The sequence below is a fragment of the Lissotriton helveticus genome (genome assembly GCF_964261635.1).
Source record: "Lissotriton helveticus chromosome 1_1 unlocalized genomic scaffold, aLisHel1.1 SUPER_1_unloc_12, whole genome shotgun sequence".
Taxonomy (NCBI): domain Eukaryota; kingdom Metazoa; phylum Chordata; class Amphibia; order Caudata; family Salamandridae; genus Lissotriton; species Lissotriton helveticus.
This window is the reverse complement of record NW_027611651.1, coordinates 4,101,619-4,129,608: the sequence shown is the minus strand read 5'-3', so window position 1 is coordinate 4,129,608 and position 27,990 is coordinate 4,101,619. Positions and strand designations below refer to the sequence as shown.

General features: G+C 45.1%; 1 protein-coding gene across 1 annotated transcript in view; it reads right to left on the bottom strand.

The window, feature by feature from the left end:
• The window catches only part of LOC144805497 (uncharacterized), a 134,279-nt gene that overhangs the window by 30,630 nt on the left and 75,659 nt on the right, over window positions 1-27,990 (bottom strand). The window contains exon 5 of the mRNA XM_078672042.1: window positions 13,648-13,660. Within this exon, the coding sequence (XP_078528168.1) occupies window positions 13,648-13,660 (13 nt within the window). The remainder of the gene's footprint in view (window positions 1-13,647; window positions 13,661-27,990) is intronic.

Sequence of the window (27,990 nt, the reverse complement as noted above, 5' to 3'; positions counted from 1 at the left end):
TAAGTTTGTCCCTAAGGCTACCACTAGTGCTGTTATTTGTTTTTTTCAAAGAAGTTTTTGCATGTGAAGTATGTCCGTCTACATTAATTTCTGACAATGGTGTGCAACTTACATCAGCTGAGATGGGTGTTTTTCTCAAGAATTGTAGTATTAAGCATAAGTTTACTTCCCTTTATGAACCACGTGAGAATGGAGAAGTTGAGCGCTTCAATAGAGTTCTAAAATTGTTTGTTTCTGATTCACTCAAACAAGGTAGCAATTAGTTGAGTGCGTTAAGGGAATGGTTGTGGATATATCGGATCACCCCACACTCCACCACCGAAGTTAGTCCCTTCAAATTACTTAAAGGGAGAGATCCTGCATCCAGCGTATGTCCATGGTGGTTCAGGGAAAAATGCAAGAAAATTGTGCACGAGAAGGAATGTGTACATGATACTGCTAAGAGGGTAGAAGTGAAACAACATAAAACAAAAAAATGGTATGACAACAAATGGAAAACTAGAGTGCACGATTTCAAAGTTGGTGATTGGATGAAGGTCCTTAAACCTGGTTTGATTAATAAGGGATATAAACAATTTGGCAAAGCTATGCAAGCCAAGAAAGTTTTTAGCAATAGTGTAATTACTTAATATGGGAAATGATGGAACACCAGGATGACAGTTGTAGCCCGCGGTTGTGTTTGGACACTGCACGCTTCTCCCGTGGGCCTCCTACTTCCTAACCTTTGGTTGTTTAGTGTAGCCCCAGCGATTACACAGGCCCCAGGCCTGCTTTCTAACTCTCACATGGTTCTTATACCACTATTTTAGTATATGGTTTGGGAGGCCCCTAGGGCATAACTGTATTTGTGCAACTTATCATATGCTAATTAAGATTCTTGTAATGTACTTTGACCTCTGACCTCATAAAGAGTGCAGAGGGATTGTGTTTAGAATAAATACATATATATTTGATATATACTTTGTGTGGTGGACTTTAATTTGGTACTCAAGAGATTATAAATGGTAAAACAACTAGCTTAACTCGCCTACAGAAGTCTTAGCCTAATGACTGCTGGTCCTTGCTACCACTAGGATTGCTTTCTATAAGGTTGACTTTACAACCACCATCAATAAGGGTCGATTAGACTGGTGCAAGGTGCCCACTAGAACTAGTGGACATCATATGCCAGGCTAACTTCTCACAGTACCCACAGTGACTTTATTTGAAGCGGGGGTGGGGGTTTTGAAGAACATTTGCTGTCCCGTCCTTTTTGACACATACTCCCAGTTAGGATATAAACCACAAAACATGTTAGTGATGGCCCATTGGAGAGCAGCTTACTGCCGCTGATTATTTTCAACTAAAATAAAGCACTGTTATCAGTATAATGTATTTTTGGGCCAGAGCCTGGCGCCCCATCTGGGATCACCCGAGGCCCCCATAAGGGGCACACCGCCAGTTTGAACACCTCCACCCTAGACATACATTTCTAGCATTCATTGTTCCTAAATAAAAAAATCACAGAAGAGCTGACAGAATGTGAGTGAATGAATCAAACCATATTTATTTCGGAATTAATGAATATTCCATGAAATTGATACAACAATAGTGCAGAAGAAAACATCAATGACTAAAATGTATTTTAACATCAACTAATCAATTTATAAACAGTGGTAGGGAACAAGGAACTGGTGTGTCAAAAGGATTCAACACATCCAGGTCTGAAAATGATTATACGTTTGATTAAACATTTAAAGATACACAAACAGACTAACTAAAATAATTCAATCCAACGATCGCTAAATGAAACCTGTGGAGATATGTTACCAGCAGCATCCTCCAATCTATGGGTGATGGGAATTCTTAGGCTAATTCAGTCACTTTTTGACCTAAAACTCTTTGTTTCATACTTTTGGCTAATTACTACAGAACGTCCAGATCATCTGAGGGAAGTTACACTCACACTAACTTTCTTTAAAAAAATTGTTTTCATTTTAAGGGCCCTAATACAGTGAAAATGATCTAAACACATAACTGTTGGCAAATTTCTGCTCTCTTATAATTGTATCTGTCGTCTCGATGTCAGCTACTAGGTGTTTCAGAAATTGACGACCTCCTTATTCTGTTCACTGCCATGAAAGCTAGGGACAGATGTCTTGTTTATCAACCAAACTATCTCTTAAATTAGTTGTAGCATCCTCAGTGCCCTCCGCCTAGCTTGAAAAGCCAGTTCTCTATGAACACCCACCATGTCATACAGGACAGACAGCCAAGTTTTTTTTTGTTGTTTTTTTTGTGTAAGACCTTTATTAACACAAAGCAGAGTACACAGCATGAGCCTTCAACCCTGGGGCCGGCTCGCTATTTCAATGCGATCAGTTAGCAGATAACAAGCGTGTTATGAAGCAGAGCGTGCAATCTTTAGGTACTACTACCCTTAACATCTTACTTAGGACTCTTAGCTGACAAATGACGTGAGTCTTACATTTTAACATTTTATAGAGAAAAACAACATACCCCAACTTAAGACCTAACAGTATCATTCCACACGACCTAGACATTCATACAACCATAGCTCCAGGTCCCACCCGGTGTGTGCCTCCATCCGACCTGTACCTGTGCACCAAACATCCCACCTGTGAGAGTGAGACAGAAGACGATCTAGTCCTCCTCACTGTCCTGCAGTGAGGTAAGGTATTCTGTCAAAAAACACCATATATCCTTAGGTCTGGACCTCGCTGGTAATTGCTCCTCATAGGTTTGTAGTCTGTCCCGGCAGATGGACATATCATGAAGCCATGTTTTCTTCGTCGGCACCTTGCGGCTGTGCCAACATTGCGCCACCTGTCTTTTTGCTAACAGTAAAGCAATTGCACAAAACCTGCGTTGCAACGCTCTGAATTGAGGAACTATTCCCAGTAAACAGATCTTTGGGTGTGCAATGCACCTCTTCCTCTAACATGACAGCTAGTGCGGTAGTGATCTCCCCCCAGTACCCCGCCACCTTCTCGCAATCCCAGGCCAGATGTGCAAAATCCGCCCCCTCCCTGTTACACCTCTTGCATCTGTCTTCTTCCTGTAGGCCAAACTTAAGCAGTTTGGTCGGTGTGTAGTAGATCTGGTGAATACATTTAAAATGTATAATTCTTAAGTTGCCGTTTGGCGTCAGAATCTGTGTTAACGCGCAAGTGCTATTCCATTCCTCATCTGTTAACGGGTCCTCTAATAGCGCATCCCACCGCCCCTTAGCCTTCTGAGTGTGTCCCGCCAGTTCCGATTGTGCAGCCGAGTATAATCTGGACACTAGATGGGAAAGATCATTAGTAGTAATCAGTAGTTGTAGTGGTGTAAGGCAGGCTGGTTCTGTTGGGAATGTTGGGTAATGTTCCCTCAACGCTCTGGTCAACCTATAGTACGTGAAGCGAAACATGGGAGTCTGGTTTTGGATATAATTCAATTGGTCTAGGCCTACGAACGTGCCGGCTCGAAACACATCTCCCAGCTTGTCAATACCAGCTCTACTCAGCAAGGACATTCCAACCTTTTCACCAGTGACTGACAGCACCTGGTGATGTTGCAATGGCATGTCCGGTGCATACAGCGGGGTCTTGTGAGCCAACTGCCCAAGCCTGTGCCATGCTCTGACCGTGGTGTCCACTGTGTTTATGTCCATTGCATGGAGTGGTGGCCTTGTGTGTGATACGATCGCAGAGAGGGGGATGGGATGAGCATCACCCTCTTCAATGGCTGTATGTGCGAGATACGGGACCTCGTGGTACCAATACGCCGCATACTGTGCCTGTGCACAGAGATAATAGAGGAGAAAATCAGGCACACTGAAGCCGCCCTGCGCGAATGGAAGTGTTAGAGTCTGCAAATCAATACGAGCCTGTTTGCCTGCCCATATCAAAGTCCGCACCATGGATTTTATGCGGCGGAAGATCTCTCGTGTCGGCGTGATTGGAACGTTGTTAAACAGGTATAATAGTTTGGGCAATACGTTCATCTTGACGATTGCGATTCTGTCGGCTAGCGATAGTGGCAAGCGAATCCAGCGTTGGATCTTATCTTCAAGCTTAGAGAGTGCCACACCATAGTTTGCTCGCAGGACCTCCTCTGGATCTCTGTGAAACATGACCCCTAAGTAGCGAATCGGGTCCTGTTGCCAGTCCAACGGGAAATCTACGTCAAAGGGCAATGTGGTGTCAGTCAGAGGTATTATGGAGGATTTGGACCAATTAATCGCCAACCCTGAATGTCCGCCAAAGCGGATGTATTCCCTGAGCAGCGGGTTTAGATGGATTTCAGGGTCACGGACGTATAATAACATGTCGTCCGCGTAGAGTGATATGTGAAGTGGCCTGGCTGCAAATTGCAGTGCCGACTCTTTGTAGTTCTGCCGCACTATGCACGCAAGGGGCTCCAGCGCCAGCGCAAATAACAGAGGGGATAATGGGCAGCCCTGCCTCGTGCCACGCTCAATATTGAACGGGACTGAAACATAGCCGTTAATCCTAACCCTTGCGCGTGGTTCTGTGTACAGCAAGGTGACCCACTGTACAAACCGTTTAGGGAACCCCATTCTGTTTAGAACGGTGAGCATATACCGCCATTCAATGGAATCGAACGCTTTCGCGGCGTCAAGCATGACAGCCACCGCTTTAACCGAAGGTCGCAGGTAATGCGAGAGTGCAAACAGAGATCTAATGTTATGTGATGTGGATCTAGTGGGTACAAACCCCGATTGATCTGTGGAAAAGTAAATTTTGCCATGTTCTGTGTCCCTACGTGTTCCCCATCCTATGTTATATGTGCATGATTAATATGCATATGTATCCCCTATGATCGATTAAAGACGCAATTACAGTTGTGTCCATCTCTAGTATGCCAGTTTCCAGTTCTCGTGAAAGCTACGAGTATTAGGCCTATGTAAACTTATGTTGCCACGTTTCACAGTGTGCACGTTAATTCAGAATAAAGTCCCCGTTTCTAGGCCTCAAAAGGGCCCGGACACCAGATTCAGCTCCTGTCTCCTGAACCCTCTCCGAGGAGCGATGCAGCCCCCACCTGCATCCCTGACCCTTCGCTTACTTCCTGCCTCACAGTGCCCGGCCCGGCCTGGCTCTGCCTGCCTGTCTGCCAAGAGTATGTTATGCTTCTAGTTATCAGTCCAGCCCTCCTTCTCTGCATTCCTAAGCTACTGAATCACATCAATAGTTTCAGTCATAGTCTAGCCTTTCTGTCTCCATATAAGAGAAATACTGTATTAATGTTCATCGAATATTCCTCGCACACGCAATACATGTAGAATAATGCATGCACCAGCCTTAGTGTCAAGTAGCCTTTACCCTGATAACTTTTGGATTCTATCAACATGTTCTCTAAACACCAGATACCAGATAGGCTTTAGGTACATGTCGCTCTGACTCCGCAGACTTTAGTCTCCTCTTCTAGCGCAGAAGTCATAGCCCCCAGTTCTCCCTAGTAACACGTCATTGCCCGTTTGCGTGCACCACTAGGTTAGAGGTCCCGGCTCCTCAGGTAGCCCCCTCCATGTTTCCGCCCCATTCATGACACTTCTGTTACGTTCACATCACATGTCTATGTATACGCCCTGTACACGCCTCTTGTTACACCTACTTTCACTCTTATCTTTCGCGACTGCTACTAGAAACGCCCACTGCTACGCCTACTGTATTGAATGTAATGTAATTGCTTTAATATATATACTAATTTATTGTTACTAAAAGTTAGCGCTCATCCCGTTCCTGCCCCCGGCAGCTGCCATCCTATTCCCATGCAGGTTGTCCTGTTCCTGTCCTTTATGCTTTATTAAAACCTGCAGACTCAAGATACCTCGAATCCTGACTCTTATTTATTGAGCTATCTGTTTGTACGAGTATCCTGAAAAATAGAACCGGTATTTAATTATTTATTTACCACATAATGGCGCCCGAACAGGGACTTGCCCTTTCCCCACGCGCCGGCGAAGCCACGCAGGCCCCCTGACCCTCTGCAGCCGTGACGGAACCATACCGTGCACGTGCAGATATTTCTGCTTCAAGTATCCCTCAGGCCCACGGAGGAGACGGAGGTTGCGGTCCAGCATCCAGACGAGGCGGTGTGGAACGCGGCGAGTCCCGACCAGAGCCCAAGCCGAGAGTTCAAGGTCCGAGGTATCCGGAGGCCCACCCGTAACTAAAGTCCGAAGTTCGTAGTCCGTCGTCGTAGCAGTCCAGTCCAGTCCGAGGCCTTCCGTTCTTGCTGCCCGGTGAGTACCGTTGCTGGGGTAGTATCTAGACAGAGTCAATTCACTTGTCTCTGGTCCGTGGGTTTGGGTGCGCAAATCCAACACGAAGTGTCCACCTAGGTGGATGCGGGTCCTGACGTGTCTCTTTATGGGACCGGTATGTTTCGTACTGTTTCAGCAGTGCATCTAGTAAGTTCCGTTCTCGAGAAATTCATGTGTTTCTGTTCTCAGTATTCCAGGTAATGTTTCTGTCCGAACTATTATTTTAAATGTTATTTTAATGTGTATTTAATGTCGTGGTATGAATGATTTGTTTTCCCAGTCATTATTGTGTTTATCGTGTATTGTATTGTGTTCAGTATTTCAGTCTAAAGAATGCCTCTGTTCTCTAAGTTACGTCAGTTAAAAACCAGAAAAGGGCTGCTCGAGGAAGCAGTCCCTGTCCCGCCTAGGGACAGTCCAGGTCATTTTATGTATCATAAGCATGGCTTAAGTGCCATAATATATCTAGATTTATGGTCTGATTATACCAGACATCTCGAAGAGAAATATAGATGGCCTGTATCAGGCACATGGGATGCCGAGTGCATCATGCGAGTAGAAGAAGCATTATGGAAAAAGAAAGCCAGACAGTCACAGAAAGATGCCATCGAGTTATGGCGCAAAGAATCTCATAAAAGAACCGAAAAAGAAATCAGAAAAACAGAATTAAGTAGAGAATCCTCAGAAAGAGCCCAAGAAAGGGAATTAATTGAAATAGGTGAACGAGTTAAAACAGAACAGTCAGACAGACAGAGGAATGCCCTTATTAAGGGTATGTACCCTCTTCTTGCCGAGGGCTTGCCAAAGGCAACCCCGGAGGCATCCAGTAATTTTCCGCCACCACTAGTTCCGACTAAGCTACGTCATAAACCGACCGCAGCTGATATTTTTCTCTCGTCCTATTTGGACGACACAGTCCCGGAATATGCAAATCCTGTCCCGCCTGCTCCCGTAAATAATGTAATTCCTGTTCCTCCAGCCACCGGGGCACCCGTTGCAGCACCTGTTACGGTACCCCCGGTCCAGCCTACAGTACAAGTACCCGCTACATCAGTCACTCTCCCAGCCCGTACAGTACACACCGACGATTCCAGTCTAGGAGCCGCGGGGGGAGGTTCTCCTCGTACCCCGCCTCAACACAGACGTATGACGCTACATGAGCTAGCGTTACAGCGTTCACCCAAACTTCAGTCAGTTGCAGATATCAAGCGAGCCCTTACTGAATGCCGTTATGATCCAGTCCCAGGCGATGATGATATGGTCTTGTATTCATTGCGTGTAAGACGGGTGACCGAGTATTTGGACACCCTGCCGAATATGAAAGGTTACCTAGACAGAATATATCATTTCATCCGTACAGGAAGAGATCCAGAAAGTATTGGCGACACCATGGTCCAAAGAAAAGTCGAGATTCAGCTCATGATTTTAAAGTTTCTAATTAATTGTTTAATAAGAGAACAAGATTATCCAGGAAAAGATCCAGAAGAAATGAAAGTCCTGACCAGGTGGAGTGACCATATAGCCGAGGGAAGACACAAGACACAGAACAGTATAGAGAGTATGTACAAGAAAATCCGTAAAGAAATAATAAAGTTACACGAGAAACGAGAAGCAACACAAGCAACCGAGAAAGAAAATGACTCTTCCAGTGAAGAGGTAGACGACGAGAATCCTTCCAGAATAGCGTATGTAGGTAGAACTAGACTTTCCGACAGACATTCACGTCTAGATCACAAGAAAACTGTTCCTTCTCTAGTACCAGAACAGTGTTCCCTAGAACAAGTATTCCAAGTTACCGATAAAATTCTGAAATCACGAATAGGTTATAGTGAGCTCAGTACTATGCATGAACAAGAACTAGCCCGATCAGCAGTCCGATGGACTACTGATTCTACCACTTTTCCAGACGAAATAGTGGCACAAACGTTTCTGAAACTGCCCCCAGCCGAGCAGCGACTGGTGGGTATGTATATGATCCAACACCTCATCACTCTGTATGAGGGTCAACATTCAGATCCAGGTCCGTTACATGATATTCTGAACGAGTTACTACAGTACAGATGGAAAGGTCTAGGTACCGATTTGATTAGTATTATTCTAGAACAGCGCCACAAATACCGAACGTTCCTGAATCCGCATTTTGTTCATGTCTCACCCTCAGACAGTAAACCATTCTATATAGACAGACAGCATCCGTTACGAGAGGTACATCCAGTCAAGAAAGAGGGTGGTGATCTAGAACGAGTATTTGTTTACACCCCCATTACAAAGATGGAACTCTTAGAGATGAAGAAGTTAATTCCCTGTCACGATAAAGATCCAGCAGGGTTCCACCGTGAATTAAAAGACATGCTCCGTATGGGTGAATACACGTATCCAGATATCATTAAAATGTTAAAGGTCCTGTTGCCTGCGGGCATATATGAAAAACTCAAAGAAAAAGAATGGGAGGTGGGAGAGAAAAAGATAGATTGGACAGCTCTAGAAGCTGAAGATAATACACGTGTACCAGGTACCGGTCTTGGAGATAAATGTAAAGAATTACCCGAACTATTGATACAAGTTTTGCCAAGATTACTAGCCACGAAAAAGGAAGACTGGGATGCCATCTCAGCCTGTAAACAGAAACAAGACGAAGATACTAGTGATTTTTATTCTAGATTCGAGAAATGTTTTATTATTAACAGTGGTTTGAAAACAAGTAGCGAGTCATACCCTCATCTTTTTGTTACTAAACTAGTCGAGAATTCAAGTCCACAAGTCAAAAATCGAGTTCTGAAAGTCGAAAGTACCTGGCAAGCTAATACTCCGTCACAAATGCTGCAAATGCTTCAGTACCACCAGAACAGAATCAGGGAAGAGCAAGAACACGAAAGGAGACGTATGAAAGACACAAAAATGAAAGTATTAGTTGCACAATCTGTTCCTCAAGACAGTCAGAAGAGGGGTCCGAATCAAGCCAGTCATCCTGCAGTTCCTGTTAAAGGGACCTGCAATTATTGTAAACAGCCAGGTCATTTTATAAACGAGTGTGCAGTTCTGAAACACAACATAGCTACCGGTAAGACTAAAGAAAGACCACGTCCGCCTAGACAAGAACAAGTTACACAGACTTCCCAGACACCACAGAATGCACAACAGACAGTTACAGTACCGCAGCCTATAGCTGCAACACAGCATGTTACACAGCAGATGTACCAGTATGCACAGTCCGAGTATCCAGAGTACCAGCAGTATTCATGAAACAGCCTAGAGAGGGAGGTAGGCTTGCCTCTCATCGAGATACCTGTAGATCAAGAGGGTCCCTATGTACACAGTCAAGTATTAGGGAAAGACAGAAAGTTTCTGATTGATACAGGGGCAAGTAGGACTACTATCAGTCACGACGAGGTTCCAGGGGCTCCGCTCTCAGGCTCTAGAAATGTTTCCCTTGGATTTTCAGGAAAGCCAATTGTTAATGAGATTTCGAAACCAGTTTCTCTAGAAGTAGGTCCATTGTCCCGAACTACTGATCTGTTACTTACGAAGTCATGTCCAGAAAATTTATTAGGCATCAAGACATTAAAAGAATTAGGTGCAATTATTTGTTGCTCCCCAGAGGGAGTTCGTTTGTTCCTTAGAGATTTTAAAGGTCATTATGTATTACGTGATTTTGATCCAAGACTATTGAATGTACCACAGCATTTATGGGCGCAAGGTCCAACTGATGTAGGATGTATGCAGATCACACCCCACCGTGTGATTCTGAAACAAGGTGTAGTGTTACCACGAATCAGACAGTACAAATTGCCACCTGAGGCTGTAGCAGCCTTATCCAAAATTATTGACGAGCTCATTGTTCAAGGAGTGGTTGTAGAAACTGATTCCAATGTATGTAATTCTCCTATCATTCCAGTCATGAAACGTACTGATCCAAATGCACCTCCAGTTTATCGATTAGTGATTGATCTCCGAGAACTTAATAAATGTATCATTCCCCAGTACCCAGTAGTTCCCGATATTTCTTCCCTATTGACAGCCATTGATTCTGAAGCCACGGTCTTTACTGTTATCGACCTCAAGAACGCATTTTTTAGTGTCCCAATTCATCCAGACAGCCAGTTCCTTTTCGGATTCTGTTTAAATGGAAGGAGCTATAAATTCACACGAGCTCCTCAAGGTTTCACAGAGAGTCCTAGTATTTACAGTCAAGCACTTAAAAGACAACTAGACAATATTCACATGCCAACTGACACTGCCCTGCTCCAGTATGTCGATGATCTACTGATCACAGCCCGTTCTGAACGTGACTGCGAGCGTGCGTCACTTACAGTCCTGTATTTCCTAGCCGAGATGGGGCACAAGGTGTCCCCTTCGAAGCTTCAATTCTGTGTCCAGCAAGTGGTTTACTTAGGACACTTACTGTCCAAGAGGGGTAGGCAGTTGACACCTGACCTTATCCAGTTAATAGCGAGTCTTCCACAGCCCAAGACCCAGAAGGAGGTACGAGCTTTTATCGGCCTCACTTCTTATTGCAGACAATGGATTCCTCAGTATGCATTTCTAGCCAAGCCACTGATACAGTTAATGACACAGGAGGCAGCCGTATCGACTGTCCTCCCTTGGACCCAGGAACATACACTTGCTTTTAATGAATTAAAGAAAGCCTTATGCCAAGCTCCAGTTCTAGCAACACCGAACTACAGTAAGCCTTTTACACTTTTTGTCACAGAACGTGATGGTACTGCATTATCTGTTCTCACACAAGATCAAGCAGGACAATACAAGCCCTGTGCTTATTTTTCGAGCACATTAGATCCAGTAGCCCAGGCTTTGCCTGCGTGCCTCAAGTCAGTTGCAGCCACAGCTCTAGCTATCAGACAAAGTGATTCCATAGTATTAGGACACTCCCTGACAGTACAAGTTCCACATTCCGTGGAAGTTCTTTTAAACCGAACACAGACTCAGCACTTGACAATTGCACGTTTAACAGGTTATGAACTGACACTGTTCCAGCCACACATAGAAATCAGACGCTGCAACGTTTTAAATCCTGCTACACTGTTACCGTCAGTTACTTCAAATCCTGCCACACATGACTGTGTGGAAGTTGTTAACACCATGACAAAGCCAAGACAAGACTTGACAGATATTGCATTATCTGATCCCGACCTGACACTTTATGTGGATGGTTCATGTATGAGAACAAGTACAGGAGAACTAGTAGCCGCATATGCAGTGACTACTGACACTGAAGTTAGAGAGACACACCGTATTGACACCCTGTCCGCTCAAGCAGCAGAGCTAGTCGCTCTGACCCAAGCCTGCATACGTGCCAAGAACCTGAAAGTAAACATATACACAGATTCACGTTATGCATTCGGAGTCGTACACGACTTTGGAGTGCTCTGGCAAGAAAGAGGTTTCATGACTTCTCATGGAACCAAGATTCAGCATGGTCTCCTTATTCAGGCTCTGTTAGATGCAATACATTTACCGACAGCTATTGCTATTATGAAGTGCAAAGCACATACGAAAGTCACTGACATCATTTCCCAGGGTAACGATCTAGCAGATCGAACAGCCAAGCTCACAGCTCAGACTCCAGACATACCAGTTAACACGACACTGACACACACTTCAGATCAGACTACTTGTATGACAGTTAAGGACCCTACACAAGATGTCATAGATATCCAGTCACATGCTACTCCCGATGAAATCAAGAAATGGTCCGAACAAGGAGGGGTCCAGACAGATCAAGGATGGTTGACGAAGGGAAAAGCCACATGGTTTCTCCCCGACTCAATGGTTCAAGTCATTATTAATACCGCACATAGTCCTGCACATTTAGGAGAAAAAGCCATGTTAGACAGTATTCAGAACATTTGGTTCAACAAGCATTTACGAGCTGCCGCCAAGCAGAAAGTCCGTACCTGTATGATATGTTGCCAGTTCAATCCAGGTAAAAGTGTTCCGGTGGAACAAGGTGGATTCCAACCTCCTGACCACCCTTTTGAAGTCCTCCAGATGGATTACATTCAGATGGAGCGATGTCGAGGTTTCAAGTATGTCCTCGTAGTTGTATGCGCTTTGTCCAGGTGGACAGAGGCATATCCAGTCCCAGATTACACAGCCGCGACCAATGCCAGGCAGTTGGTTCGTGAATTTTTTCCCCGTTATGGACTCCCTAGGGTCGTGTATTCAGATAACGGCCAGCCATTCTCATCTGAACTTATGAAACATGTGTCCCTTCTGTTAGGGTACCAGTGGAAGTTCCATTGTGTACGTCATCCTGAAGCAGCCGGTCTCGTAGAGAGACATAATCAGACTCTGAAAATCCGCATTGCCAAAGTTTGTAAAGAGAAAGGTGTAGACTGGCTAGTTGCCCTGCCAGTTGCTCTATTCTATATGCGCATGGTTGCACATTCCAGATCAGGTCTGTCCCCGTACGAGGTCGTATTCGGCCGTCCCCCTAACATGTGGGGTACACCTAGACCCCGAAGTATTACAGACGTTTCCAGTAATATGCTGACAGATTACCTAGCTTCCTTGATGTCTGCCCTACACTCTTGTCGTTCACAGGTTGCCGCCGCATTTCCAGACAATATCGAGGTGAAACCGCATGAAATCGTTCCTGGCACCCTAGTACTGGTCCGTAATTTTGATCGTTCAAGTCCGCTGGAGCCCCGTTGGAAGGAGCCTCGCCTAGTCTTACTGACAACAAGGACCGCGGCCAAGCTGGAGGGAAGGAAAGGATGGATCCATCTGTCCCACATAAAGAAGTTCCATGGAGTGCGTGAAAAGACATTTGTTAAGGACTGCCCAAATCCTAAAGACTGCCTAAAAACAGACTCTGAACTTAAAGTTCCCCTGTTAGAGAAAACTCCGCAGCAGGAGTATAAAATGAAACTCCGGTCTAGTAAAATAAGTCAGCCAGTTTAATTGTCTAAGTCCCTCTCGGGTGAAACGGTTAGACAGGTTCCTGACATGTATGAGATAGACACCCACAGTGAGAGAGTTAGTCAAAACTCTAAAAGATGTATCGTCATTTTATCTTTTATGTTATTTTTGAGTCTTATGGTTTCCTGCACAAGTTATGCTTTCCATTTATGTTTTCCAATTTCACATGTACATATGTTTTCCAACGCTACAGTAGAGCACACATTTAGTGATCTGCCTCCTCACGAGCTATCCTATCGTCTTGCTATGCGTAATAATACCTTTATCCGAATGCTACACTATTCACACCAGACCAGCAATGCCACTAATTGTTGGGTGTGTGGTCGACTCCCCCCTTTCCAGACACCGAAGGGAGTTCTGCCACTCTTTCCTTATCCGTTTTCACATAATGGTTCGTGTGGAGCATGGTCCACGTTAACGTCATCTTCAACTGATATGTCCCTTCTCAATAGCACATGTTTTCCAGACAAGCAAGGTCTTTCCCATAGAATAGGGTTAGATCTAGAAAATGAAGTATATGATTTAGGTAATTATTCATCGAATTTCATGGTCCTGAATGTTCAGTCCGATACAACTCCAGATCTGCCTGCTATTTCAGTACTACCAGTCAAAGGCGAATTATGTGTCAGAAAGAATGGTTCCGCACATGTAGGACATAGTGATTGTACTACTATTGTCGAGTATAGTGACAGTGGGAAATCTATTTTCAAAGCCTCACGTCATTCTTATTTTGTTTGTGGTCAGACCGCATATGTTCGTCTGCCCCTCGATTGGGATGGAACATGTTACATTGCCTTCCTACTGCCACCAGTTTTTCTAACCCCATCTGATTATCATAGAAACACACATCTAGTACACATTAGACATAGAAGGGAGATCGAGTCCCCGATTGTCGATCAAACTGAAACTACTCTTGAACAGTATCAAGATTTCAATAAAGGTTTCTTCTTCTTTATAGGACCCGTCCAGAATAGTAAATTAATCCGTAGATTAACCAGAACCCTTGAAGCAGTAGTGAATGAGACTACTTCTGCTCTAGGTAACCTAACCGAAGAGCAATCTGCTATGAGATTTGTTGTGCTCCAAAATCGTCTCGTTCTTGACGTCATACTGGCCGATAGAGGAGGAGCATGTAGAGTCATCGGATCTAGTTGCTGCATTTTCATTCCTAATAACGCGCCGTCTGTTTATTCAGCTATAACCAGACTTCATAAAATTGCCCATCAGTTACACCAGAATCCAGGCACCTGGACATGGTCCGGTTGGCTCTGGAGTATAATTTCTGCCTGGGGATGGAAAGTATTGTCGTTCCTAGGTATAGCAGTAATGATCAAATTCAGTTGCTGCCTCTGTTTACAATGTGGCCCTGCGATTTGCGGCATTTGTGCTACATCCTGTATTCCTAGTCCTAAGTCCCGTTCCAAGCCAATTCGAGACGAGCAAATGATACTGCATGAAATGATAGATGGTATCATGAATATTGATGTTTCCTGAGGGAAACGTAGTGACAAGGAGGGAATGTGGAAAAGTAAATTTTGCCATGTTCTGTGTCCCTACGTGTTCCCCATCCTATGTTATATGTGCATGATTAATATGCATATGTATCCCCTATGATCGATTAAAGACGCAATTACAGTTGTGTCCAACTCTAGTATGCCAGTTTCCAGTTCTCGTGAAAGCTACAAGTATTAGGCCTATGTAAACTTATGTTGCCACGTTTCACAGTGTGCACGTTAATTCAGAATAAAGTCCCCGTTTCTAGGCCTCAAAAGGGCCCGGACACCAGATTCAGCTCCTGTCTCCTGAACCCTCTCCGAGGAGCGATGCAGCCCCCACCTGCATCCCTGACCCTTCGCTTACTTCCTGCCTCACAGTGCCCGGCCCGGCCTGGCTCTGCCTGCCTGTCTGCCAAGAGTATGTTATGCTTCTAGTTATCAGTCCAGCCCTCCTTCTCTGCATTCCTAAGCTACTGAATCGCATCAATAGTTTCAGTCATAGTCTAGCCTTTCTGTCTCCATATAAGAGAAATACTGTATTAATGTTCATCGAATATTCCTCGCACACGCAATACATGTAGAATAATGCATGCACCAGCCTTAGTGTCAAGTAGCCTTTACCCTGATAACTTTTGGATTCTATCAACATGTTCTCTAAACACCAGATACCAGATAGGCTTTAGGTACATGTCGCTCTGACTCCGCAGACTTTAGTCTCCTCTTCTAGCGCAGAAGTCATAGCCCCCAGTTCTCCCTAGTAACACGTCATTGCCCGTTTGCGCGCACCACTAGGTTAGAGGTCCCGGATCCTCAGGTAGCCCCCTCCATGTTTCCGCCCCATTCATGACACTTCTGTTACGTTCACATCACATGTCTATGTATACGCCCTGTACACGCCTCTTGTTACACCTACTTTCACTCTTATCTTTCGCGACTGCTACTAGAAACGCCCACTGCTACGCCTACTGTATTGAATGTAATGTAATTGCTTTGATATATATACTAATGTATTGTTACTAAAAGTTAGCGCTCATCCCGTTCCTGCCCCCGGCAGCTGCCATCCTATTCCCATGCAGGTTGTCCTGTTCCTGTCCTTTATGCTTTATTAAAACCTGCAGACTCAAGATACCTCGAATCCTGACTCTTATTTATTGAGCTATCTGTTTGTACGAGTATCCTGAAAAATAGAACCGGTATTTAATTATTTATTTACCACAGATCCGGAAGGACCAGGCGGGTCATCAAGGGGGACAGCCGACCTGCGATCAGTTTTGCGAGGATTTTTGAGTCCACGTTAATCAAGGATAGAGGTCTGTAGGAATCGCATTCCTCCGGATCTTTGGATGGCTTTAGGAGAGCGATGAACATGGCTTCTCGCAGAGTGGGGGGGAGTAACGATTTCTCGAAGGCGGCGCCATACATGTCCACTAAATAGGGAGCGATAATATCCGCAAACTGCTTGTAAAATTCAGAGGTGTACCCGTCAGGGCCCGGCGCCTTACCATTCGGAAGTGAAGTGATCACTTCAGTCACCTCCTCTACTGTGATGGGCCTAGCCAAGTACTCCCTGTGTGCATCCGATAGCCAGCCAATTGCCACATCGTGTAAATAGTCATACGTGTCCTCCGCTGGGGCTGTGGGCTGTGACTGATATAGCGAGCCAAAGGTGTCTACAAAACATTTCAATATATCTTCAGAGTGCGTTTGTAGTACACCTTCCTTAGATTTGACTCTGAGTATCGCTGTGTGTCCCCGTCCCTCACAAATTTTACGCGCCAGTACACCCCCTGGCCTACCCCCCTCCCCGAAGGCTCTAGCCACATGTGGGCGATCTAAGTACTTTATCTCGGACTCCAGAAAGTCCGCATGCTCCGTATTCAAGTCGCGCAAGCCAGGTAGAAGCGAAATATCCTGTGTCGTCTCATACAACAATTCTAAGTCCCTCATTTGCTTCTCACAGCGACGAATTTGGCCCCTAATGTCCTTGAGTATCCCTATGGTGGTGCTCATGCAGACTCCTCTAATCGTGGCTTTGAATGCCTCCCAGAGAAGGCATGGGTCTTCCGTTGTTTGCGCATTAATATCAAAGTAGTCCTTTATTGCCTTTTTTATGGTGTCAACATAGACTGCGTCTGAGAGGGCACGGGAATTGAATCGCCACTGGAAAGGGGGAGGTGTGTAACGTGGCAGCTCCACCTGTAGCATGACAGGGTTGTGGTCTGATAATGTGCGGGGCAGCACCTGTAACTTACGAACCCACAGAGCCATGTCCCTAGATCCCAGCCAGTAATCTAACCTGGACCAACTATTGTGAGACGCAGTGATGTGTGTAGCGCCTGGCGCGTCAGTATGTTGCAGCCTCCAGAGATCCGCTAAGGCCAGATCCTCCATCATGTGACCCACCATTTGCCGCGATTGCTTGTGCTGTTCTAGCGAGTGAGAGGAGCGGTCTAGCCCGTCCTGCAATGTCACGTTCCAGTCCCCCCCGCAGAGTATGTGTGCGCTAGCATGTGTTTGTAAGTGTCCCCAGATTTCCCGGAAGAATTCTGGAGCATCCGTGTTTGGTCCATAGACGTTAAAGAATGTCACTCGTTGGCCCCTCAGTGTACCTGTCACCAGCACGTATCTGCCAGCGGGATCATGCATAACGTGCCGTGCCTCAAAGTTGACCCCTTTCCTAATCAAAATAATCACCCCGCGGGAATAGGAAGAATAAGAGGCCCTATATGCGGACTCAGCCCACCTCTCTCCCAAATGTGCGTGAGTGTGTGGTGCGAGGTGTGATTCCTGTATGAACGCTACATCAATGTTCCATCTGTTAAGACTAGCAAAAACCTGCCTGACCTTCTGAGGTCTAGAGAACCCCCTTATGTTCCAAGTAAGAACGTTCAAGCATAATCTGCCTTCATCCCTAGAACCCATTGACATCAGCTAATGCGAAACACTTCATTCCTGTATATACCAATACTGCATGCGGTGCCCATCCGTCCTCAGTACAAAGAACAATCATACCAATGGCAGCCCAGTTCGGTGTAGAACCTAAGAAGCTATACATCTGCAATGTTGTCGGTCTTTGCAAACATTCAATCATCCCCCCTCCCCTTATCCCACCCACTCCAGCAACCCCAACCTGCCGAAGCCATATCCCCTCAGAGCACAATTCCCCCAAACATTTAACCATCAACTCAGTGCCCATACTGAGAACTCGTGGTGGGTATTATCCTCACGGAGGTCCGCTAGGAGCACAACTCTACACCCGGTGGTCGGGTTCCGGCGATACTGTAAAAACTGTATATATGCTTAATACATGTGATCAATTACCCGCCACCCCCCCCACTCTCCAATGCCTCGGCAATATTACACAAGTAGTAGCAGTGTTATAGGGGTATTACAGCGACATCCCGACCCCATCCGATGTCAGTGGCCGGCACCATCTTCATCCCGCCCTTCGTACATATCGCCCCTTGTATTAAGTGCGAGGCCGCCAGTGGGTAGTACATTCAAGATGTGTTCAAATGGGCTCATGACAGCAGGAGTCTGTACCACAAGGCAGTGTACCCTGTTGTGTGATAATCACGCACGTTCACCGCACCCCGGCGGCTCTCGACTGGAAGATGTACACGCTAATTCAAGGGGTAGGAGCTGGTCAGCCGCCCCATGCAGCAGTTACTGCAGCAGCCTGTCTCGGTTTCGTGAACAAATGTATCGTGGGGCGGAGAGTTTGGCATGGGCCAGCTGCAGGTAATTGTCAAAATCAAGATAAAAACAGAAGTGTATTGTAGCCCCCACCGTTTCAATGGACGGCAGCCCCACCGATATACAGTGATTGCTATAAAAGCGACATTGTCTACCCTCAGGAGTTCGGTCCCAGGCGGAGCTGCTCAGTCCAGCCAACAGTGGCCACGCGGCCATCCATGGTGTTAAACAGTACAACAAAAACTCACCGCTGTATGACGAGAGACAACGTCAGTGGCCTCAGTCCGAGTCCCTGCGCTGGTCATTTTGCGAGTCCTCTCTCGACTCACGCTGTGCCCTTTTAACAAAGTCCTGGGACGCCCTGGGTGTTGCCAGCACGATTGCTTTCTCCTTCCACACCACTCGAAGTCGAGCTGGATACAACATGGAGTAGACAATGTTCAGATCACGCAACTTAGCCTTCACGGAGGAGAATTCCTTACGTGCCTGTTGAACTGCAACCGTGTGATCCGGGTAGAACTCCAGGGAGTTGCCTTGATGGTTGATTTTGCCCTTTTCCCGCGCAAGCCGGAGGATCGTGTCTCTGTCCCGGTAGTTGAGAATTCTCGCCCGGGCGGCGGCTTGGGGGCTAGCGATCTATGGGCACGCTCTACTATGAAGACTGATGATAAGGCCTCCGCGCCAAAGAGATCTTTACACAGATTTTCGACATAGTGCTCCATCTGCCCAGTGTTGGTCGTCTCCGGCAGGCCCGCTATTCTAACGTTATTGCGCCTCGAACGTGCTTCCAAGTCCTCCTCCTTCGCCTTGATCACCTCCAAGAGACGTTCCATTCCCGCGCACTTTGTGGTGGAGGTCCGCGCTACATATTCAACGGCGGAAATCCTGGTCTCCGCCTCATCCAGACGTTCGCCATGCTTCTCCTGACGGGCGGCCATACTATCCATCCTGCATGTCAGGTTGTCAAGCTTACCGTTGATGTCTTGCAGATTCGATTGAATCGCCAATAGTATCTTCTCCATGTTGCTATTGAGTAGTGGTTCGGCCGCGCCGCCATCCTCCACCGCCCCATCCGCAAGTTTCGTCATCTTTCTGTTGTCGAAGGAGATCTTTGGTTGTTGTTTATCAGGTTTCCCCATGCTGGTGGAGGGGGAAGCCGCCTTCCTGAATACGGGCCCAGATGCCCTCGTGACTCTTACCGCCACCGCCGTAATGCACCGGTCAAGATAGTGAGCAGTTGTGCGTGATATCGTGCCTGCGTCCGGGAAGGAGCCTCTAGGTGCTCCTCATCAGACAACGCGGGTCTCGAGGGGGGGACGTGGTCGGTGCACTCCTACCGCAGTCCGATGCGATGCAGCCAAAGATCACCTGCACCCCCGGTTGGGCCCCCGCAGCAGGCAGCAGGACGCGGGATCACAGCTCACTGTGTGTGACCCTCTGACGCTGAAGCTTCCAGCGAGTACGGCTGGACTCCCGCCAAATCGGCAGTGCAGGCGGCGACAGCAAATCTGGCCAGAGCAGTCAGTAATTGTGTTTGCTCAGCGGTCCGCAACCCATCGGTGATCCCCTTCGAGCCTCCAGTCGGTAAGCCCAGCTCAGCAGAGTCCGTGCTTATTGGCGCGAAGGCGGCGATCTCTTCACTCCGGAACCTCTCGCCGCCATATTGTCAGGCACTCGGACCCAGGGGCCGGCATAGTCTTTTGGCCGTATATGGGGGTGAAAGGCAAAGCAAGATATTTACAAGGTCCCTGAGCGCAGATCCTCACCCCCGTGTGCTGATGTTTGTTCAGGAGGCCGCAAACTGATGTCGGCCATATTGTCAGGCGAGCGGCTGCGCGTCACATCATACACGGCCAAAAGTTAAAATTCCCGAAGTGGTGGTTGAGTTTCACCCCAGTCGCCGACGCACCACATCTTCCCCCTCCGGTGGATGGTCTCGGGGAGTGGATTAGCGGGGGTAGAGCGGCAACAGACCACATAGATGGTGATCGCCCGGCGGAGCTGCGGCTCAGGCAGCCATTCCGCTGTGCGCCCCCTAGCGCCTCCTCACAGGCAGCCAAGTTGATAGGAAGTCGTATTTCTTTACTTGAATGTCATTGGTTCACAAAGCCTTCCACACCAAAAGTGCCATGGTGGACGGAACTCTGGCTCCATGGAGGGGCGTTGCTCTTTCTAGCATTTAACACCAACTAAAGGTTTCAATCCCAAGTTCTGAAAGAGACCTCGTCCTAGGCTTCCAGACATTGACCTTGTGTGCTAGGCTGTATATCAAACCAGCTTTGTAGGCATATCGGCTGGCATCTGTTTTAAAGAGAACCAGGGGCAGAAAACGGTTTACCTAAAAAAAACAAATATAATCATTTTACGTTCCCAGTTCTTGGTGGCAAATATTTTGATTCTCTAAAATTACCAAATGACTGAGCCTCACTCTAGTAATTGTATTCAACTGTATTAATTTATAGATATGGTCCCCTGACTTCAGAAGTATTGGTGTGAAATGCACACAAAATGAGGACATTTTAACAAAATTCCACACACATATTTGTGCTGAATAAACAGTGTGATGACAGTGATCCATGTTCTAATCATCTACACTCAGTGACAACAAGAACATCAAAATGATTCCGTGAACTTTCTCCTTGGAATCTCAGCAGATCTTGTCAATAACAAAGACATACTTCAGTATGGAATACTTACATGCCCATATCTTGGCCCAGTCCAGGAGGGCATTTAGTTCCATTCTAGTCAATAAACATTTAAAGTTAAGCTTCCGTAGGACAACGGAATTATTATCCCCCAGAGCAACCCACAGAATTCTCTATACAACAGAAGCTCAAGCAGGTCCGACTCAGAAACACCAGTGGAGGGCGCCATGGATTGCTTTTGCTAGACTTTTAGCACTGTATGTTCTCACAAGGGCTTAAAAAAACAGCCTCACATACTATGAAAAATGTTTAAACTGCCCGGTTAGTCCGGGACATGGGTAGACCGACATTATAGATATGAAACCCAAACCTTAAATAACCTTAGCTTTATAACTGTTCACCCTTCCAAGGTGCTGAGAGCTTTCCGAGAAACTCTTTGTACTTTGTACTTTGAATATGACAAATGTATGTTTACATCCCTCTTGAAGCAAAATACATTCAAGTACTGAACATTTTGTGGTATTTATTTGGATTATTAACAAGAGGAGTGCCGTCGACAGACATATTGTTATCGCTCTTAAAAAATAATGCATTGGTTGGGTAGTGTAGTACAGATCTTTGTATTACCAGTAGCACTTCTCTTTCCAGCAACATAGGAGAGCTAGTACCATCCCAACCAAAGAAACCTTGTCAGTCCAGGGACACACTGTCAAGTTTGACCCCCCTCAACTGCCATCTTTGCCAGACTCACCCTAATTATGCCGGGTATGCACAGATATTGGTCTTAGGCTCACAGTGCCACAGTATTCAAGCTAGCCTGGCTGATGAGGCGTGATTCCTTGAAACTGATCTTAGGATGCTTGTTTCTAGTCCAGGGAGGACTTGCCTTGGAAGCTAGGGATGGATTGTTTCCATGAGGAGCAGCGTCAATACTGAGTTGCATATGGCTGGCTCTAAATTGGGGTGGCATGGTGAGCAAAAGAAGGATGGATTGAACCCAGATCTCTTGACTGGGGGTGAATGTTTGATTTGTTCCTGATTCCGTCCATCATTTGTGTGTCTTTTGCTTTCTTGCACTAAGTGCTCCTGGTATGGCCAGACATGAGTCCCGGGCTCACTGTGCCACTGAATTGAACCTGACCTGGCTGATAAGTGGGATACGCCAAAACCGTTCTCAGGATGCTCATTTCTGGATCTAAGAGGACCCGGTTCGGCAGTTCAGGCTGGACTGTTCCCAATGAGGAGCATGGTCAAGACAGATTTGCATATGGCTGGTTGTAAACTGGGATGGCATGATGAGCAAAAGAACAATGGATTTAAATCAGAGCTCCTGACTGTGGATGAATGTTTGATTTGTTCTGCATTCCCTCCATCATTTTTGGGTCTTCTGTAGACTCTCTGCAGGCAGCACAAAGTATCTTGATAGTGTAGGAGAGCAATCTCATTCTTTACAATCAGCAGTCAAATACTATAAATCCAAATTATTTTTTGTTTTATTACATATCCAAAAACATACAATTTTATTCCCATGTAAAATCTAGTAATTATTATGCACATTCTATAGTGTCATGATTAGTTCCAACTATATAATAGTATGGTGCAATAAATCACTTTTTTTTATTTCTTTTGTAGAACAATCATTTCAAAATGCAGCTCCATCATCCATCTGCCATCTACAACTGTCACCCACGAATGTACAATGGTGATTTGGTTCACTTTGTGCTCGGCCTTGCTATCAGACATTGGGAGGTTCTGTGACTTTTGTTAATGATCCGTCACTTTACTGCAGAGAAGCCCTGTGCTCAGCCCGGCAATCACGCGTCATGTGGGTCGGAGACTTTGTTAATAATTCATCTATGGTGAACAGAAGTCTGCCTGGCTATCACACAGCTGCAGCAGCTCTGTGACCTACATTATGATTCCTGCACTCTTCTGAAGTGAAGCCTTGTGCTCACCCTGGCTATCACATATCTGCAGCTCTGTGACCTTCATTATTGATCCTGCACTCTTCTGAAGTGTACTCAGCCTGGCTATCACACAGCTGCATCTCTGTGACCTTCATTATTGATCCTGCTCTCTTCTGAAGTGTGCTCTGCCTGGCTATCACACAGCTGCAGCTCTGTGACCTTCATTATTGATCCCAAACCAACCTTTGCATATAGAAGGAATAAAACGATCCGCAATTGTTTAGTGCATACCTATAGAGAACCCAAAAAAAGCTATCAACTGAGTATTGACCATGGTACACCAATTCGTGGAAATTTGCCGTGTGGAACGTGTACCCACTGCAAATCAATTATAAAATCTGATAAGGTTGAACTGAATGGCGCTACACATTGGATGAATGACCATGTAAATTGCAGTACATCCAATGTCATATACCTTCTTATGTGCCCATGCCGTAAGTGCTACATTGGGGAGACAGGCAGAGAAATGCGCTTGCGTCTATCCGAACACAGATCAGCCCTCAAAAACAATAAGAAAAATGCCCCTTTAGTTGAACATTGGGTAACAATGAACCACAAAGAAGATGATCTTAAGTGGTTCATATTAGAAAAAATTAAAACATCGATGAGAGGTGGTGATACTGAGAAGAGACGCAAACAGAGAGAACAATTCTTTATGTCAAAGTTTAGATCGTACACTGAAGGCCTCAATAGCAGAGAAGAATGGGAGAGAATGGTGAGGTAGCACGTAACTGTTTATATATTCATACATTGGGTACACGCTGTATTTACCTGCTAAAGAAACTATATGCATTGTTTATACAGAATATATTAAATGTGCACCATGGTAGAAATACGATTACTATCTATGTCATTTTTGACTGTGGAATACAATAATGTTTACTGAATAAGAACATCGGGTCCCTGTGAATATTACATTTTGTTTCTTTGTCTATTATCATGCAAAGTTTCTAAAATTCAATCAGAGTCTGTGAAAGTAATCGTAGCAGATTGCTAATAGAGTACACCTACACCATCTGTAAGAGGGACGAACGTTATCACTCAACCAGGGTACCTGCCTTGCCAGGGATTAAAGTGGGGGGGACTCGTTCTATACTAACGAGTTATTATGTCAAAACATTATAAATATATAGGGATATGGCTTTGAAGTTGGATTGGATATTTACCATAACCCCTTAGGTTGGGTGACCGCGTTCGTCGTTCAAACAAATCATTTTGAAATCTGAACTTATGTATTTGAATTTATGTATAGGAAGATACTAAAGTCAAAATATAATGTGAACCCGATTGTTTTGGAAAGCGGGCATTTAGAAACTACTAAAATGGCTGACAATATCGCGCCTCATGTTAAAATGAAAATACTTTAGTGTCGCTTAAAAAATGTTATCAATCGTCGTCAAAAAGTCAAGAGACATTAGCGACTCTTTAAAAGTAAACATCAATTTAAGAAATGAAAGATTGGTTACACAATAAGGCGATAGAGAAATACGGGCTTTTGTATACATATGTCCGTCTTCTGATGTGGACGCCATGCCCCTGAGTAACAAACTACAAACATGGCGCTAAAACAGGATTCACAATGAGCTAATGAAATACAGGTGTTTCGAATTACTGTTTAAAATCTTAGTTGGCATGTGTATATAAGGCCAAAGCACGAAACGTGGCTTTAACCGACACGGGAAACCAGGGAGACCGGACGGCTTGAGCGCGAGTTCTCTTGAGAGGTAAGGGGGACGATTGAAGAAGATAGGTAGAACTGTCCCTCCGTTTACTTTCGGAAGGTAGGGGGTAACTCGCTCTGTATTTGCTAAACCGAAGCGCTAAAACATGGGTACCCGTTAAAGGCAATATGCTGACTGTACAAAATAAAAAGAGTCTCATATTCTAAAGATGGTCGTTTTTCTTAAACTTTGTTTAATAATTTAACCAGTTTAAACTACTGAGTGCCGAGTCGGGCATTGATAGCATAGGAACAAGATGTAATCTCTATGCAACCCGCTTTTGACCTAGCTGCATATATCTAAACGGGAACAACTATAATATGTGCGTTACTTGCTTAGACGCAGGTGATCGCCTCAAATTGTGAAAAAAGAGGAGGGATCCATGCACAAGTCTACGAGGCATAAAGAACTACGCCGAACTTGATTGAATAAAGGAAGAAATCTCCTTAGATGCCGGATAGAATCAAGCCAATGTTTTGAAAGGCTTCCTGATAAACTAAAAGTAGGTGGGAATATTAACTCACAAATCAGGCACATGGAATAAGTAAAAGCCGTTTCTATAACCGTGCACTAAATTCTAAAAATATGTCATTTCAATATATAGATTCTCTCATGAAATAGCGGGGATGAGGAGTTATTAAAGTTTACTACAACTCCTGGATAAAACGTGGCAATACATCATAGCACCACATTTGAATGTAAGACATTTAAGGTTAAAATGTAAAATCCCCTAGATAGTTTAATAACTAACAAATGTTATGTATCCATTTTCAGAAAAGAAGATGTTTTAAAATAGTCCTGAGGAAGGTGTTCCAAATAAAGAAGCACCGAAACGCGTCGACAAGCTTTTTTACTGTATTAATTGACTGTTTTTATGTATCTTGAGAGGGTGAATTGTTACAACAATTTGAATGGATTCATGTAAAATGTTCTTTGGAGAGACAATTTACATGATTGTACCTCATTGTATTTTTAATTTTTAATTCTAAATTTTGTTTTACTGTGTATTTAATCATATAAAGTAATTGTGTTTTAAAAAAACAAAATAAAATATATTTAGATACATTTAATGTTATGTTTTGACTAGAAATACTCCTTGGGGGTAACTGTTGATTGAAAGAATCAAAAGAAATGTTATTGTTAACTTAGAATTTCAACACTCAGAAAGGATTTTCCCTTTTTTTGCACTTCATTATTGATCCTGCACTCTTCTGAAGTGTGCTCGGCCTGGCTATCACACAGCTGCTGCTCTGTGACCTCCATTATTGATCCTGCACTCTTCTGAAGTGAAGCTGCGTGCTCGGCATGGCTCTCACAGGTCTGCACCTCTGCGACCTTCTTTTTTTTTTTTATAAATCTTTTTTATTGAGAGAAACAACGAAAAACAATATGAAAAGAATACAAAAACATAAAAAGAGAGCAGTAGCCAAGATGGTCGAATCACGTGAAATAAACACAAGGTACCTATAATTAATATAATAGAAAGAAGCGTCACTGATAATTTTTCGGTCACATACTGGTATTAAACCTTAAAGTGTCTCGTTATCAACATTAAATGGGGAACCATCATCAAAGGGAGTGCACAGAAGACCTCTGCTTTCGTTCGAGGGGCCCCATATTTTTGTCCATTTACCTGGGCATCCCCCGCTCTCATACACCACTCTTTCAGCCTGCATGCACCAGTCCATGTCGGCCGCCCAGTCCCTGTGTTGGGGCACCATTCCTCCCTTCCATGTTCTGGCTATGTTGCGTTTTGCTATTATACAGCCCAGCGAAGCCCATGTTTGTTCAGTTCGAGAGAGGTCAGTGGAGCCCCAAATGTTTACGAGACAAAGTCGAGGAGAGGTTTCTATAGGTTTATGGCATATTTGGGACATGGTAGACAAAATCGCACTCCAGTACTGTACCAGTAGTATAAGAAGGTCCCTGTGGAACGACAGCATCGGGAACAGAGTGGGGAATAAGAGAGACCCACTTTAACAAGTGCTGTATTAGTATAATAAGGCCCTGTGAGGTATTTTAAGCTGTATGAGCTTGAAGCGGGAATGGACAGCCACCGCCCGGGGAGAAGCCAGGGCCTCCCTCCAATCTTCATCACATAAGTCTTGCACGTTATCGCACCATTTTGTGCGTAGTTTGTCGAGAGTCTCGGGTGAATTATTAAGTATTTTACGGTAGGTCAGGGAGATGGCCTTATCCGGGAGATAATCGTCTAGAAGCCTATCTTCCAGAGGCGAGGAGAAAAGATAGATAGGAGACCTTGGGAATTGCCTTACAGAATGCACTACATGCCTGAAGATAACGAAACAATTTTCCCCTCATGCAGTTGGTATTTTAATTGTAGTTCTCCAAATGGAACCACAGCACCTTTCGCCCACAGGTCCCCAACCGTGGAGAGACCAATCAAATCCCACTTTTCAAACCTTGAATAACCCGAGAGCATACCCAATTGGCACGATTCCAGCAATTGAGTAACCTGCGTAATTTTCCCCTTACAGCCCAATGTGGCGGTTGCCGCATGCCAGATCGCAACTGTGGTAGAGGTCGGAGTATAGTTGGGTAGATGCCTGAGCCCTCCATACAATGCTCGTAGGTAAATGCCCGCAGTCATATTAAGCCTGTCCATCCTGTATGCTGGCTCCATAAGAGGACGGTGGGCCCAGTGATTGAGGACCTTTAATTGTGAGGCCCAGTAATATGCTTTAATCGCGCGCATTGATTGGGCAGCCATCGAGGCAGTAACGGGACACGCAGACGGGGCTCCATACCGGGAATCGAGCCTGACGGAAGAACGGCCAGCCAAAGACACAGTTCGTAAGACGCGGCATTCCTGTTTCCTCAATTTCATCAACACGCCCGCAAACATGGAATCAACTCCACGTCCTTTCACTCTTGTAGACACTTCCTACCACAAAGATATGTAAGGAAGCAGTACAGGTCTGACGCAAAGTAAACTATCGGCCCTGATGAGAACCCCGAACACACTGGGGAGGGGTTTTAAACGCGTAGGCCAAAGATAAACCAAATTGCACGCTGTGGTTAAAAAAGAGTTGTAAATCAAAGTGAATTCTCCACAGTAATAGGAGTTTGTCCAATAATTTGGCTGAATGTACTAAATTGTGATAACAACTTGAAAATGTGGATTTGTGTTTTCCCATAGGAAAAATTCTTCCTTTTGGTGGAATTTTTTATTTTGGTTTATCGATTTTTGCTGTATATAGAGTATGGGTATGAATGTTGTATGCATGA